The sequence below is a fragment of the Octopus sinensis genome, linkage group LG3, assembly GCF_006345805.1.
Source record: "Octopus sinensis linkage group LG3, ASM634580v1, whole genome shotgun sequence".
Taxonomy (NCBI): Eukaryota; Metazoa; Mollusca; class Cephalopoda; order Octopoda; family Octopodidae; genus Octopus; species Octopus sinensis.
The window spans coordinates 162,985,813-163,003,460 of NC_042999.1; the positions used below are offsets into that span (position 1 = coordinate 162,985,813).

The following is a 17,648-nucleotide window of genomic DNA, read 5'->3' on the forward strand; positions in this document are numbered from 1 at the left end:
AAATGTTAACCACTGACACTTTAGACGGGTCTTCACTTCTCAATTGATCCAGTTTCAAGAAATGCAAAAACTGACTCAAAATCACTAGCGTATACTCTTTTACTTGTTTCAGTCATTTGACTGCGGCCATGCTGGAGCACCACCTTTAGTCGAGTAAATCGACCCTGGGACTTATTCTTTGTAAGCCCAGTACTTATTCTATTGGTCTCTTTTTGCCGAACTGCTAAGTGACGGGGACGTAAACACACCAGCATCGGTTGTCAAGCAATGCTAGGGGGACAAAACAGACACACAAAAACATACACACACATACATATATATATACATATATACGACGGGCTTCTTTCAGTTTCCGTCTACCAAATCCACTCACAAGGCATTGGTCGGCCTGGGGCTATAGCAGAAGACACTTGCCCAAGATGCCACGCAGTGGGACTGAACCCGGAACCATGTGGTTGGTTAGCAAGCTACTTACTACACAGCCACTCCTGTGCCTTATTTTATTATCAGTAATGATAAAGCAAATCCCAATAGAAGTTCAGAACTATGTGGGATAAAGGTAAATGAAACAAATATCTGGGATACTACTGCTTCAGCTATCACCACCAAAGGTTTCCATGATTGCTACAAAAACTGGGGAAATGAGATTCATTAAAATACATTACAACAATACAAAATGAACAAGTAAATAGAAATATTGAACAATATCTTACATCATTTGTATATGCTCCTTTACTGTAGGAACTTGTACCATATGTGTTAGTGCTTGAGCCCCAGTAACCAGTGCTGGAATCAGTGTTGTTCCCATAATTACTATATATCCCTTCATATTGACCAGTGCTTGCAGTTGCGTTGCTTCCAGTATAGTTATCAGAATAACCAGAGTGCTTTTAAATTTGAAGAGAAAAAGAATAAAAAATGTTATGAAGAAGAGATGAAAATTAAACAGGATTGCTATGCATACAAGAGGGTTGTCTCCTTTTTATTATTTTACTATTTTACTAGTTGTGGAGGCGCAATGGCCCAGTGGTTAGGGCAGCGGACTCGCGGTTTCGATTCCCAGACCGGACGTTGTGAGTGTTTATTGAGCGAAAACACCTAAAGCTCCACGAGGCTCCGGCAGGGATGGTGGTGATCCCTGCTGTACTCTTTCACCACAACTTTCTCTCACTCTTACTTCCTGTTTCTGTTGTACCTGTATTTCAAAGGGCCGGCCTTGTCACTCTCTGTGTCACGCTAAATATCCCCGAGAACTGCGTTAAGGGTACACGTGTCTGTGGAGTGCTCAGCCACTTACATGTTAATTTCACGAGCAGGCTGTTCTGTTGATTCGGATCAACCGGAACCCTCGTCGTCGTAACCGACGGAGTGCTTCCATTCCCATTTTACTAGCACTGTGATTTGCCAATGGGAACCACAAGTGGTAAGGATAACCGCTGTAGGCATCAGCGGCAATGTATCATTATTTATTAGCTTGCAATGTCGAATTTAACTCCTTCTGACAAGGAGAGGCTTTAACATGTTGAATTGTCCAATACATTATAACAAAATCTTCAGTGGTTTTCAAATGGCATATGAAACTTACTTTTGATGAGAAGCCAGATTTAGACATATTAAAGTTGTGGTGTTTGTGTGAATGTATACATATGTGTGAGTGTCATTCTGAAATAGTGAGCTATCAGCTCTTACCTAATAAGCCAATATTTCCAGCAGTTCGCTAGTGAGTTGCATGGTGTAGTGCAGAAGACAGTTATGGTATTTTTGTACAGAAGACAGTATATTTGCATCAGTACGGAAACTGTGAAATGAACTTTAAGTTCTGTATCTGTACTGCTATTGATTAACAATTACAATTGCATTTAAATGTTGTCATCAAATAAAATGGTACAATCAAACCAAACGTATATTCTAGACAGCAAGTAGAAGGAAAGTACCATGAGGAAATACATACTGTGTAGCTGTTTGCCAAGTCTTTGTTATAATAGTCAGTAGTTGCCTGGCTTTTAGCAGAATTATAAACATCACTGTCATCCCCTTCATTTTGGTCATAATAGTTAGAATGGTAAGTCTGAAAAATTGAAGCAAAAACATTTTGATGCTTGAAGCAGGTACATTATTTTGCCTTGATTATTCCTTATGTTATTTACCCTAATGTCACTGATAAGTAGTATGAAACTGTAAATTTCTCCAAAACTGACACCTTTTAGAATTTCAAGATTCTTAATCTGACAAAGTGTTTATAATCCTTGAATTACAAGGGAAAAGTTTGGTAAAATCTTTAAAAAGTTTGTGACAAAAGATTTATACAATAGAGAATTAGGAAAAATCTCAAACTGAAGTGATCAGAAAACTTTATAGAGTAACCTTCCCATTAATTACTTTCTGCTGCAAATCCTTTATCTTGATGATCATCAATGGTGCCACTAATAAGAAACCATCTACTTAGTTTCTCAGAATGTTGGTAGTGATACAATTTGGGGTCATCCTGTTCAATATTATAGTTAATATACTCCTGCTTATTAAACTGTGAAATAATCTGTAATATAGTATGTTAACCTAAACTGCTTTAACCTATATTTATTTTACAGAATATTTTGTTTTGGACATTTTCGTTGCAAATAAGTGTAACTGAAGTGCTTAAGGGAGTAATAAATTGAACTGAACAAGGAACATCTGCAAACCTTCAAAGGGCAGTTTTTTCAGTGTCATGGTTCGCATATGGTGAGAGACTGAAAGGAACCCAGGCCTGGAGTAACTTGCTATCGATGCAGACAAACAGGCCACATCGCTAGTGAATGCGTTCAGGGAAATGGTCTAAGGGAGACTACTGCAACGGTAGTTGTCTCGTTGAAAGAATAGAGGCGCGTATATGGTGTATACGGTTGTGGTGGAGGGAAAGGTATCATGAGCCCTCGTGGACATGGGCTGCTCAACAACCCTAATAACTCCGGTGGTGGAAGAAGAATGGAGTAGAGTAAGTAGTGTAAGGGCTGATGATGGTATGGAAGTTGAATGCAGAGGAAGTAGCGATGTGGATGGACACCATTATCCATTTGGGAGGTGTCACGATCAATGAAGCCGGTGTAACGTTTGGTGATGCAGGGGCCATGAGTTGACTATGAGCCATGAGTGCACGACAGGAGAGTGGTGAGAGCTGCAAAGAAAAATATGCTGCACACACCATTACAGACAAGGATCTTCGAGCTGTTTTCGATGGCCAGCAGTGGGCAGTGGAATGGTATTGGGAGGGAGATCCTCCAACATTGAAAAACGCAGTAGGCTGCTATCTGCATACCCTGAAAGGGGATGCCAAAAATGAGTTTGAGGGAGAGGTGGAACGGTGTATCAAGGAAGGGATTCTGATCCCTTGGAAGGAGGAAGTGGAGAGTGGAGTGCTACTGCTGATGGCAGTGGTGCAGCCGACGAAGCATAAAGTCAGGCCAGTATTAGATTTCCGAGAGCTGAACAACCATGTATTGTGCCATACGGGCGGCAAGCTATGGACATTTGCAGCAAAACCATGAGAGAGTGGAATCGTCAATTTGAAGTCGGCATACCTGCAGCTGCATGTGGCTGAGAGACTGGAAATATCAGCTAGTAAGGTACAAGGTTTGGACATACTGCCTGACCAGGTTGGGATTTGGGCTGAATTTAGCACCAACGATTATGGCGACAATTCTCAAAACCATCCTGGGAAAGGCAGACAAAGTGAATAGTGCCACCAATTCCTATATTGATGACATCCTGGTGGATGCGAGCATAGTGTCGGCAAAGGAGGTCATAAGCCACCTGAAGAGTTTTGGGCAAACTGACAAACACCAGAGGTGATGGAAGGAGGAGCAACACTGGTACTCAAGCTATGGAGAGACAAGGCTAGTGTGTTGGTGCTGCGGAGAGAGTATGAGATCCCAGAACTGGGCTCCAAGACGAGTAGGCGGGAACTGTTTTCTGTGTGTGGGAAGCTGCTGGGACACTACCCGATTGCAGGATGGCTCTGCATGCAGCTTCATCAAGAGGTGAGCTGAAAGAGTGAGGTGGAGTGACAATGTGGGCAAGAAGACAACTGCCATGATGCAAGAAGCCTTGGAGAGAGTGACTGCGGAGGACTCAATAAGAGGAAACTGGTATGTGCTCAGATTGAAGAATGGGATCGTCTGGTGTGATGCTAGCAGCATAGCAACAGGAGTTGTCCTAGAAATTGGAGGTGTCGTGGTGGAGCATGTGGCCTGGCTCAGGAAGAAGGACGACTGCAACCACATCAACGTGGCAGAGCTGGATGCTGTGTTGAAGGGTTTGAATCTGGCCCTAAGGTGGGGGCTGTGTACCATCAAGATCCAGACCGAGTCAGTCACTGTACTTAGACGAGCAGGACCAGTGGTCACTGGCAAACGGAGGGTGCGAACCAAAGAGGGTGCAGAGATGCTGATAAGATGCTGTTTGGGAATTCTGGGCGAGCTAGCTGCTGAATTTGACCTGAGGCTGATTCTGGTTTTTGTGCCCTCTGAGAAGAATAGAGTGGACGTTCTGACCAGAGTAAAGAAAGCCTGGTTGCAGGTGCCAGAGGATATGAGCAAAGAGTAGCTGCAGTTTATCAACTGAGTGACTCAGAGCTGAGGAGACTGCATACCATGCATCACATGGGGGTGGACAGGACCCTGTTCCTAGCCAGGAAAGTTGACTCTGACATGACCAAGCAGAGTGTGCAGAGAGTAGTTGGGAGCTGTGACAGGTGCCAGTCCATTGACCCTGCACTTGGTGTGCATGAGGCAGGAAGCATTCCAGTGGAACACAACTGGAAATGACTGGCAGTGGACATGATGCACTAACAGCAGGGGACACATCTCCTGATGGTTGACTGCGGACTGGGGCAGTTGGTCATATGGAGGGAGATGAAGACGGGGACCGCAGAGGAAATCACAAGAATACTAAATGAGATATTCCTAGAACGAGGCGCCATGGATGAGCTGCTTGTGGACAATGGCACTGCGTTTCGCTTGGAGGTGCTGAGGGAAATGCTCAACAAGTGGCATGTTAGCCGTTTCTTCAGGGCAGCATACCAGTGAAGTGACAATGGGGTTGTCGACAGGCATCATCGCACCATCAAGACCATAGAGGTTGTCTTTTGGTATATGTTGCCCAGGTTGGGACAAACTGAGGAGTCAGTGCCACACAGGACAATATTTAAGTATAAGTGGAGACATCCATGTATCACATCGCTGCAACCCACAGAAGAGAGAGAGCATGCCTTTGTGCAGGTCAGGGAAGAAGTCTGGGTTAAATCCCCAAATGCACGGTGCACATCACAATGGGGAAAGTGGACAATAACCTCTGTAAATTTGAGGAACAATGTGTCTGTAGATGGTATGCTGCGTCATATTTTGGATGTGCACAGGATCATCAATGCAATGGAAGATGGAGCCAACAGTAATGGACAAGAGGATGAAGCTGGCAGCAACATGCCAGGGACTGAGGCCAGTCCTGAAGTCCCATGGTGGTCACAGAGGAAGCGGTGCCCTCCTCACTGGTTGGCTGATTACAAGACAAGTTAAGAAATGTGGTCAGGGTTGAGAAGAGGGTGTGGGCAAGTTGGTCGAATGATCTTCAGATCAGGTGGGCATGTGGTGTTATGAACCAGGCTGTGTTGTACGGAAGGACCAGAAATGAGGGAGTACACGTCCTGTCAGAAGTGGTGCCTGTGGGTCCCACCGGAAGGGCCGAAGTAGGCATGCAGGGCTGGCGGGGCACGAGAGGTCAGTTGGTAGTGGACAGTGTACAAGAGCAGACCTGTTAGATGGTATGGCGGCAGACAGAGCATGTGGACGTTGTGAGCGACCCTTCCAGATAGACAGGTAAGACTACTGTAATTCTCTCTCTGCTTCCATCTTTTCCTCCTTCACATCACACAGTGTAAGGGAGAAAGACAAACATTTCAATTGATGAAAGCAATTAATGCAAGCCTGCACATTCCATGTAGATTATTAGATAACAAAATCTTAAATACAACATAAAAATAACAAAATAAAATCTACATAGAAATTAAATCGTATAGTGACAAAACTAACCTGATTGTCATAGTAATTACTATAGTTGTCATAATATTGGTCATTGCTAGTGGTTCCATATTGGTTGTTATATATAGTGCTGGAGTAATCAGTGGTGGCACTGGTGGTTCCAGTACCAAGGCTAGTGGATGGAACCAAACTACTGCTAGAACCAACATTGTTTCCAGTCTAGACAAGGGAATGAAAAAGAAAGAAAAAAAAAACATTAATTAAAGACATTCCAATCTCCCATTTCAAAACTCAGTGTGAGAGATAGAATGGCGTTTTCAGCATACCAGGAGAAATGTAGCTATTTCTCTGGGCAAGAAATGATTGTGGTAAAGATGGGTGCTGGTTTAGGTGGAACTTTCACTTATTCTGTTTAATAAAATAATCTCTCTCTATATAAACGGCAGTTTGTCTGTGCGTTTTCTGTGTGTCTGTTTTCTCGTACCTTCACTCTGACCACGGCTTTCAACCGATTCTGATGAAACTTGACACACACATAGCCCAATGTCATAATTCAAAACTAACGCAGCGAAAATTTTGAAAAATTCCCCCAGTTCTGAAAAAAATCGATAAATTCGACATGGGGTCGAGAATCAGAAACCCAAACCACAGACCGTCTAGGGGACGCAACTCCACCTTTTTTAACTCTCGAAAAAAATTTACCATCATTTTTTTTCCATTTTTAAAAATATTTTTTGGCTATAACTCTCTAAAAATGCTTTATAGTTATTTCCCTTACAAACCTGAGCAACGCCGGGCGATACTGCTAGTATCTATTAAATCTAGATGTTGGCTAGCAAATAGCTCACCATAGTTTAGTTCCCTATACAGCCAATGATGAATTTGGAAATATCTACTTACATGAAAACTGAGAGAAAATATTTCATGCAAATGAAAGCAAAATAAAACCACCATGATCCCCATATTCCCATGGTTAAATATAGCAACATTTGAACAGCTGCTGTTGTCTGCATTATTTTTATTGAACCAAGCTTCATAGGTTTGCTGAGCAAGCTAGCTTTTAGGTCTGTTAATTGTAATCCAGAGAATAGGTGACTTTACAGCAAGCCTAGTGACCATGTCAAGAAACAAGTAGTTTAGATTGCTACTAGCTCTAAATGCAGTAATGGTGAGTGATTTTAAAGGAATTGCAACTAAGAAATAATAAAACTGTATAAGCCAAAGTTTTATTCTAAAATCTGTTACATAGCATTTCCTAGACATTAAAAAAAACATCTGAATTTTTTCTTTCAGAAAGGTTTGAACCCTCTTTTGCAAATTTCATTAGTTGATAATTAACACAATATACAAACGACCTGATAAGTCAATTGGGATATAATCCTTCCAACACCAGAACTGCCTTTCGTATTTGATATCACACAACAGGTTAGGGCAGCCAAGCATTTAACAGTTCTTCATTTATGCTTGGTTACAAATCTTAAATATCATTTTATTTTTTCTAATGACTTCTATGACTCACTGCATAATTTAGAGCATCACAGAAATCTTTGTAAGCCTGGTGGGGGTCCATCTTTTCTATGATAAACTCTACAAGAGAGGTTTGAACTCAGTCCTAAAAGTAAACAAAATCTTCAGTCAACACACAGTACTCTCATCACTTTACAAATTGATGATGATACCTGTTTATAGTTAAGCAAGGCTAAGCCATCTGTGGAGTATGTGCCTCAGCTATAACACAGCACAATTCTAGTGATACAGATGCAAACTATCAAAATTTTGGTCAGTAGTTAGGTGTATTAATGATTATCTGTGATATGCAATTTTATATTAACATTACAACAAAAAAAAAAAAAAAAAAGAAAAAAAGAGGATCAAAAAGAGATGGATGGCAATGTAGTGGTTTCTATTATAGGCAATGCTGGCAGTTGAAAGACTTACAAGAGGGACAATAACATTATTTTCTGTTCAACATTACTGTAAAATCTTTATATATAAAAGTGAGGTTGTGTGCTGTCTGTCTCCTACGATTTAGATTCCTAACTACTCCCACATTTTGCGGTGCAGTTTAACCAAAACCGGGTATCTTATAGTCGTGATTCATATCGAGCCCTTCTGGGTATTAGCGCGCGTCTACGATGAGTCTACGATTTAAAAAAAAATTTACCATCAATTTTTCCCATTTTTAATGCATTTTTGGCATATATAAGGGAAGTAACTCTCTAAAAATTTATTATTAAATCTCAGAACGTAAAAAGCTACCCCACCCCGTTGTGGTTAGCCATATTGAGATGGCTATTATACTTTACATCTCTAAAAATGCTTATATAGTTATTTCCCTTACAAACCCGAGCAACGTCGGGCGATACTGCTAGTTTATCATAAATGAATTCCTCATAAATAATAAACAGAGGCCGCCTTCTGCTGACATGGGTTGTGCAGGTTCACAGAATAACTTCTAAGAGCATATAACCAAAATGAATATCATTAGAAATCTGTAACATCAAAATGGTCCATAAATTATCACCATCATTTTAGTATCCATGTTCCAAACTTGATTAGCTTAAAGTTGCTCACCAACACATCATAACCCCTAACTCACAAACATGTCTCCACACTCAGTCCTTTTTACAACCACCGCTACCACTACTACAGTGGCCTCTGATCCTCACAGAAAACTGTCAAGCTGAAATATCTGCTTTGGCAAGGTTTCCATGTCTTGATGCCTTTCCTAACACCAATCATTTTACAGAGTGCACTGATAACATCAGCACTGGTAAAGTTATCTAGTAACTTATAAGGCAAAGAAGACATACCTCAGCAGAGTGGAGTTATAACAGAGGAGATGGCATTATACTAGATGATAAGAGGTAGGTGTTTTGCTATAGAAAAGATATATGGTTACCACACATATAAGGATAGTTAGAAGTAGCTGAAAAGGAAAACAAGGATGGTTGTGCCAAGGCACAGGAGAAAATATGGACAGGATCAGGAAGGGTAGGTAAGTTCATAGGTGAGAGGAGGGTGACAACTGGTTAAAGATAGGGATAGAGATGAATGTATTCTTTTCTACTCCATACGAGAAAAGCCCAACATTTTTGGGGAGGGGCCAGTCAGTTAGATCGACTCCAGTGTGCAACTGGTGCTTAATTTATCGACCCTGAAAGGAAGAAAGGCAAAGTCGACCTCGGCGGAATTTGAACTCAGAACATAAAGACAGATGAAATTCCGCAAAGCATTTCGCCCAACATTCTAACATTTCTGCCAGCTGGCCGCCTTATAGAGGCGAATTATTGAATGATTAAGGGTGGAGGAGAGGTTGACAGTAAATATCAGTCGGGGGAGGGTGTATATAGGAGTCAGTGGGGGGGATGTATATAGAAGAAGCTCAAAAAAGAGATAAGTGCTGGAAAGGTAGAGAGCAGTAGTATAATTAACCTGTATATAGATCATAAAATAAAATGATGGTATGGGGTGGGGAGAGAGAGAGAGAGAGAGTGACAGCTATGAATGTCAGAAATATGTAAAGGTGGATATAGCGAGTGGGGAATAAGGGGGAACTGCCAAAGGCAGATACGAGAGGATGTTGGGAATGATAGTAAGGATGAGAGAGTGTTAACCCTTTAGCATTTCAACCAGCCATATCAGGTCTAAATATTATGTTTTATGTTTATCCTATAATGTCATTCAAAAATAAATAATTACATCACTGTAATCTCAAAGCTACAAGATAATGCATGTTTAATTCAAAACAATGTGAATAAATAAGCATTATATTTCACAGAGTAATCCAAATGCTAACGAGTTAGAGATGAAATATAGCAATCCTAAGATGTAGAAAGGATGATATAGTATATAAATGCATAGTGAAGTCACAGAGATTTGGTTTGAAATGGCTTTCATGAAACTTTTATTAAGCAAATTTTCACCAGGTATTTTATAAAGTGATGACTTCTACTATTCCACATAAGAGCAGAGAAAATAAAGGGAGCTTTTGCAGTCACAGTAAAAACAACTTTTAATGCATTCAATTGTAATAACTAGACAGTACTATAAAAGATATCCTCTCAGCAAGAAAAGTGCTAAGCTAAAGAAAACATTCAGATCATCAAACTATATTGGTAGTGGAAACTGGACATTAAGCTGATGACAGCAAGTATTACTGTAACTAGCAAAAAGACTGCCCTCCAGGCAGATTTTTTGCTAACCTCTTGATAATATTTTCACATTTGATTATCAATTCTAATAATTTTTATATTTTACATCTAATTATTTCTTTGTGTAACAGTGCTCACTTGCTTAGTAAATATTGCTGTCATTATTTCATCACAGTCATAATCTCCTTTTTTTAAACAAACATCACAGTAGTCCAACAACAGAGGGAGAAGCAATTTGTCAAGTTTTTGCCATCTACTCAAAGCAACATAGAAATTTCAATTCAGCAGCCCATCTGTAAGCTTTGCAGTGCGTGTGTGTGTGTGTGAGAAAGAGGAGGGGAGAGAGACATTGCAAACAATGAATGAAAAACATGAAATGAAAAAAATCATATAAATAAAAAGGCATTACTATAGATGTATACGCTTCCTAACTTTGTTGCCTCATCCACAAAAACGATATTTTTTAAAAAAATTTTCTACAAATACTGCTTAGATGTTGTGAATTGAGAGTACATAGGGATTCATAGGAAAGAATTTTTCCGAGGGGGTGGAGAGAGGAGTTTTGGAAAAATTCACATGATCTGACTTTTTTTCCCTCATAACTTTCAGGAAGATGGGTATCTTCTCATGAAAATTTATACAAATCCCTTTCAAATGGCATAGATTACGATTATGAAGAAATTTATGATGAAAATTTTTTCAGGGATTTTCCCCATTTTTTTAAAACCACAGCTTTCGAAGTGATGGGGTGGGGGTTGAGGTGCATCTGTGTATAAAAAAAGTTTTGAAAACTCTTTTTTTTTTTGCAACCCCCTCCCTAAACTTCCCACTTGGCCCTATTTTGGTCAATTTTTTTTTTGCACTTCAAAACCATGGGAAGAGCATTCTCAGTCAAAAATTTATTTAAAAAATGTTAATATTTTGAGAGTGAGTGATTTAAGGATGATTTGGCTGTTGTTTCTAGCACATCCAAAGACAACCTTCCTTGTTTCTTTATCACTCTCACATGTATTCGTGTTTTTCAATAATTTCCCTCCCATAAATACATTTATATGCTATAAAAAAGACAATTTGAGAAATTATGGGTTTTCTGCAACCCCCCTCCCTGGCCCTGATTGTTTCTGTTTAGAAATTAAAATATTGGAGAGCCTGAGAAGATCATTGCTGGCATTTATGCACAGTGAATTAAAAAAATTACAGAGATGTACTCGCATAGCAAATGACTTGATCTGAGATCATGTGCTGAAACAAAAACAATTGCAGTGTAGATGTTTATAAGCCATTCAAGAACACACAAAAACTGTCAGTTTCACGGCACTACTTAAATACAGAGGTCCCGGTGCATCTACGTAACGAGATGAAGGGGAGGGTTAGTTTTAGGGTTACAGTTAGGGTGTCTTTACACGTCCACACAGCGTACATTTAAAATGTTTTGTATGTAATACCTTCATTACGGGGTCCCCTCCTTTCAAGCTGTAAGGCAACCCCAACAGGACTGATACTGCAAAAAGCACTCAGTACACTGTGTATGCGGTGGGTAATCAATCTGAGCAACAACACAGAGTTTAAGAGGAGTTTTTAATCGTGGTGATGGGAAGGTAACTGGTGTAGTACTGGTACAAGAAAATGCATCCAGTACACTCTATAAATTGGATGGTTTTAGAAAGGACATACAACCATAGAAACCATACCAAAAATGAGATAATGAAGCAAGTAATGATTCTCTGACCTATTACATCCTGTCAAACCATCCAAGCCATGTCAGCATGGAAAACAGACATAAAATGATGATGCTGATGATGATATCCTGAGGTGATATCCTCAGCATTATAGTAAAGTTGTTTTCCTAAAGGCTTTGCCATAACATGGAATTCTACAATGCAAAAACCAATTTTTCCATTGATATCTATATTATAAATTGAAATGCATTCTCAGAACTTTTTTTGGTGTTTGTGAGTGGGAAAGTAAAATAATCCCATTTACACATGAGAATAATCATTTTTAAACCCATACGATATACATAAAAACATCTAAAGAAAATTACATTAGGGAATAAAAAAAAAAACACTTTTGGTCTGTTTCTCAGTCCACCTCTCAACAATATTTGCTATGGCGGGATATATTTCCCACAGAAGATTGAAAACAAACAACATTGCTTATACAACTGTACTTATATGATGGTTGCTTACAACCATCACACTGTGTCAAGACAAAGATACACACAAACACACACACATATATGTATTCATTGGTGCAGCCTTCAGGCTCCCCAGACTCCAGTTGAACCGTCCAACCCATGCTAGCATGGAAAGCGGACGTTAAATGAGGATGATGATGATATATCACAGTTTCTATCAACCAAATCCTCTCACAAGGTTTTGATTGGCACAAGAACATAGTGGTAGACATTTGCATAAAGGTGCCATGCAGTAGGAATGAACCTGAATGAATGAAACTACATGAATGAGAACCAAGTTTTTTAGATGAATATATATATATATATATATATATCCAACCTGCATCTAGTAATGATTTTTAAAAATAATTGTCAAAGTAGATTGTGCAGGGAAAGGGTATAATCAACTGAATGAACATTAACAACTTATATTATCTGTTTCTTTATTGCCCACAAGGGGCTAAACATAGAGGGGACAAACAAGGACAGACAAATGGATTAAGTCGATTACATCGACCCCAGTGCGTAACTGGTACTTAATTTATCGACCCCGAAAGGATGAAAGGCAAAGTCGACCTCGGCGGAATTTGAACTCAGAACGCAACGACAGACGCAATACTGCTAAGCATTTCGCCCGGTGTGCTAACGTTTCTGCCAACTCACCGCCTTATATTATCATTAGAAGAACTATGAGATATCAAAAATAATAGTAGCAATAACAACAATTTAATAACATGATTTCAAGAATAATATACTTATTGCATTACATAACTAGTATGACAGTAAAAAAATGAATGCATATCATAGCAAAATAATACAAGATGTTTAAAAAGCAAAGTATATACCTGATAGTTGTAACTTGAACTATACTGTCCAGTTCGAGGCTGGCTATTGTAACTTGAAGTTCCACGGCTCGTTGAGTAACCAGAAGACATTCTGTCGTATACGTAACTTCCAGATGACTGATTTGATTGACTTGCTTCTGGTTCATTCAACAGGCTGCTTCTCTTGGATGTATCATAACTGTATGTACCCCTGCTCAGTCTCTGAGAAGTTGTATCACTGTAGCTCCTATTGTCAGAGGTGTAAGAACTGTTAAGAGATCCAGATCTACCAGCTGAGAAAGAACTGCTGGAATTGGACTTACTCACTACTGGAGGGCTTCCAAGCAATGAACCTGCTCCTATCATAGCAGTCTTGTCTTTACTGACAGGCGTGGTTCTCTGATTGGAGTTGGTGTTGCCCTTGTTAGAGGCCATCTGCTGAGCTGCAGCTAGAACTTGTAAATTACGCATAAAGTTAGCAGCTGCTACCATGTTTTGATTAAAGTTTCCAAAGCCCGGAGAACTACCTGCTTTTTGATTAGGGCTAGGAAGGAGACCAGGCTTGCCAATAGCATTGGCGAGTGATGGAATATTCATGCTTGGTGAGCCACCCCAGTTGCTCTTCTGCTGTTGGTTTGAGATGAAAGCACCAGTTTGGGAAGTATTCTTGTCACTTCCTTGATTCAGGTTTGCTGCCAACCCTTGCAGATTATTGCTGTTCTGCATTGTGCTCATTAACTGACCAAGTGCCATCAATTGTTGGATGTTCAAGTTTTGAATTTTCTGAACATCAGAAACTGGAGTCTGAGTAAATGGTACCTTAACAGGTTTTGGCAAAGCGGCATTTCCTTCATTGAAACCAGTAGGTAGAGGATTCACATCTTGGTTTTGTCTTTTGGCAGCACTTGCTTTTTTGTCATCTGATGATGGTTCTTTGTTCATTTGAGACATTAAATTCTGAACGAGGATGTTAGCTTGAGCAGTCATAGGGTCGCCCAAGAGTGAAGGCTTCTGTCCTTTGAGGACAGCTTGAAAGTTGGACTATGCAAAAGAACAAGAAAATAATTAGCCAGAAATATAGTTGAAATGCTGAAATTAAAAACAAACTTTCAAGAGAAATAAAAATTTACTTTCTCCAGACATTCTTTTAAGTCAGATATGAGATACACCAATAATTGATTAGCAACAGGGGGACTCACAATATAAGAACAGATAACTCATGATAGTATCATTAGTGAAATGATGTAAAAGCACAAATGGTGTATTGTTTGTTGTTAGAGACAATGAGGTCCAAGTGCCAGATTACTTACCCCTGCTAGGTTCAAATGTTACTATTGCAAACACAGTGCTGTATTCCAAAATAAAGTACACAACGTTTCCTGCTTCAGTTAATCTGTCTAGGGTTAAGGACATTCTGTAGTGGTTGATTTGGCCCAGTTCGTTTGGTCTCACTAATTTGGTACTGAATTCATTTGGCATTGGATATTTTGGCCCTGAGATATTTTGATGCTAAGAAGATTTTCTTTTTATTCCACATAACTAACTTCTTCGAAAGGAACATTACTCAATTACCAAATAAAGATTTGAATAAAATTATATCATTTCATAGATAGTATAGCAATCATATGTTGCTAGAAGGAGGTGGGATAATTTCTCAACACCTAATTTTATTTTAGACTATGATGTTGCATTAATCTTTGTCCATGTCTTCACCAAAAGCACAGTTGACATTATGAAAATGTTTTGGAAGTTGAAACCAATTTTGTCAACATTTATAGTTCTGTGCTAAAACAGTATTTATACTGGTTTTGAGTTTGAATCTTACAATTGCCGTCTAAGTGCTTACTCCAGTTTGTCAAGCTGTGGTAGGAAAAAAATTTCCTCAACAAAAGAAATCTATCCACTTGTGTGTGTGAGGGGAATGTAAATCAGCTATTTTTTTTTATTACTATATTTGTTTTATTGCTATATTTGCACTTTTTAACTCTAACCATTCATGCATGAAGTAAATTAGTGGAAGATTGAACCCAAAGAAGAATATATTCCTTTTATTACAGATGTAACTACAATTTCTGTACATATGAGAATGGATTACTGTAGTGCACAGCTATCTCTCTCTTCCATATACACATATACCCACATTTTCTTTATAACAATGCAAGTAAACAAGTCCACCAAAGCCATTTTCTCTCTCACCACAAAAAAGCCAAAAAGGACATATGTTTTTATTGTTAAAGACATGTTTTGTTAGGTAACAAGTCTGTGAGGACAGTCTAAAAGCTTCAATACATTTCAAGAAGCACATGCATAAAAGAAAGTGGTGTGTGATAGATGAATGAACAAAACACACACAAGCACATGATTTTTATGCTGCTTTTTACTCCATACTGAAATAAATTGAATGAGATTTACTAAGACAATATTCTATGGCTGGATGCCCTTCTTGTCACCAACCCTCACTTGCTTTTCAAAGTAAGATATTTATATTTCATTGCTCTTCAAACATGGACAACCACCAAATAGGTGGATGTATCATTTACAGAAACATTGCTGTTGCTCAAATAGTACTACTGTGAAGACACACGGAATCAAATAGTTTCCACACAATTTTAGGCCACTAGTCACCAAATTTCCTTCACAAGTCATTGATAAACCCAAGGTAATAATACAAAGACATTCCAGGTGCCACACAATACGGTAGAAGCTGAAACTCTGGTTTCAAAGCAAACTTTGTAATGGCACAAATACTGTGTGCCTATACGAGAGAGAGAGAGAGAGAGAGAGAGAGAGAGAGAGAGAGAGAGAGAGAGAGAGAGAGAGAGAGCACATTTATGCTTATAAAAACCAGAACATGTGCATAGCTTTCACTGTTTGTTACATGCAATATGACTAAGTTAACTGAATCAAAAGAGAAACCAATGCTGTTCTGTCTTGGCTAAAACAAAGAGGATCAACATGGTATATCTGAGTGCCCCAAAATGTTGGACTGAAACCATTGCATCTTTGTGTCATCTCTTTTACTCAAAAATTGTGTGCATGTGTGTACACAATTTGATAGTCACATAGGTTACTTCACAACAGCTACAAACCTGGTGCTTAGTCATTAAAAACAAGGAAGAATGGGTAAAGTCAAGAGAGAAATCAAATATTTCAACTTAATTTCTATATCAGAAGGCATGAGCACAACACAAATATTGAGTCAGGAGGGAAGATAGTGCCATAACCCTTTATAAGGACTCCAAGAGTGATAGGAGGAAGAAGGTATCCTCAAATTGGAGACCTGGCCCAAATATTTGCAACAGAGTGGCCTATCCTAATGGCATCAAAAATAAGCCATGGTAGGTTTGAACTCAGCAGGAACAAATACTGCAAGACATCTGATCTGTCATTCTTGCAATTCTGCCAATCCACTGTTCTGGAGTGGTACTTTATTTACCCGAAAAGACTGAAAGGCAAAGTTCAGCATGACTGGATTTAGACTTAGAGCACAGAGATTCAGAAGGCATTCTACCCAATATTCTTCATTAGTACAACAAATTTAATGTAAAGATCAGTAAAATAGCAGTCAAATACAAGGGTAATTTAAATTATTGCCTTTTCTAAACATTCTACACATGCTAGCTTTAGAAATTATTATTACATGTTCACTGTAACATATTAATGAAATTACCACATCTTTTACTATAACATGAAGTACACATTAAATTTGTTGTACTAATGAAGAATGTTGTGTAAAAAGATGATAATAAAATGTAAACAGATGTGACTAAATAGTCCAACACATTTAATCTATCAAGAGCCATAACTATCATATGACACTTTGATGCTCCAAAGGTTGTGCTAATTCACTGGTTACTCAAATACTAAAATGAATTCTTTAAAGACAATTATGCTGAAGCTTTAAACAGGAAAGTAGATTTGAGAAAAGAAAAAACACAAAAAAAAACAGTTTAAAAAATGTAGTAAAAGAGGGGGGGCAGTCAGATGTGAAAAAAGAAACAGACAGAACAAAAGACACAATGGAGTAAGAAAAGATTTAGAAGGGAGGAAAATTCAATAGGTAAATAAAACTTTGTGAGACTTCAATAAATAGAGGAAAATATTTTAAATTGGGAAAGGGTTAGTGAAGCTGAGAATGAAGGCTTCTGGAGCACAACAAATTTTGTGAACAGTTTAATTTGTTTTATAGAAATCTGCCTGAGTCTAAGGTACACAACCATCTATTTTAAGTTATTTTAATTTAAAGCTTGCATCATGATTTTATGCAAGATGTATTTTCATTGTTTCAAGTACCAGAAAGAATAGCAATGGAAAATTCACTATATCAAATAATACTGCTTAAAAAACAAACAAACAAAAGAAAACCTTATTGTATTTCATTAAAAATAGAATTAAATCTGAAGATGAGAAGGCAGTTTCTATTCCATTTTCTGAAAAATTAAGATGAACTGAGCCAGGATTTAAATACAGACTCTGAGTAAAC

The 17,648-nt window shown here is 38.6% G+C and overlaps 1 protein-coding gene across 7 annotated transcripts in view; it reads right to left on the reverse strand.

Annotated features, from left to right (window-relative positions):
• LOC115209403 (ribonucleoprotein PTB-binding 1) overlaps positions 1 to 17,648 on the reverse strand; it is a 102,804-nt gene that overhangs the window by 5,029 nt on the left and 80,127 nt on the right. For 6 of the 7 annotated variants that reach the window (XR_004998419.1, XM_036501573.1, XM_029777799.2 and 3 more), the window contains 4 exons: positions 13,187 to 14,206; positions 6,063 to 6,230; positions 1,952 to 2,068; positions 714 to 887 (listed from right to left, as the gene is read on the reverse strand). Coding sequence is in view for 6 of the 7 variants with exons in the window: in XM_036501573.1 (XP_036357466.1) it covers positions 714 to 887; positions 1,952 to 2,068; positions 6,063 to 6,230; positions 13,187 to 14,206 (1,479 nt within the window). In the remaining variant the exon portion in view is untranslated. The remainder of the gene's footprint in view (positions 1 to 713; positions 888 to 1,951; positions 2,069 to 6,062; positions 6,231 to 13,186; positions 14,207 to 17,648) is intronic. The other variant, XM_036501574.1, reaches the window with a different exon arrangement.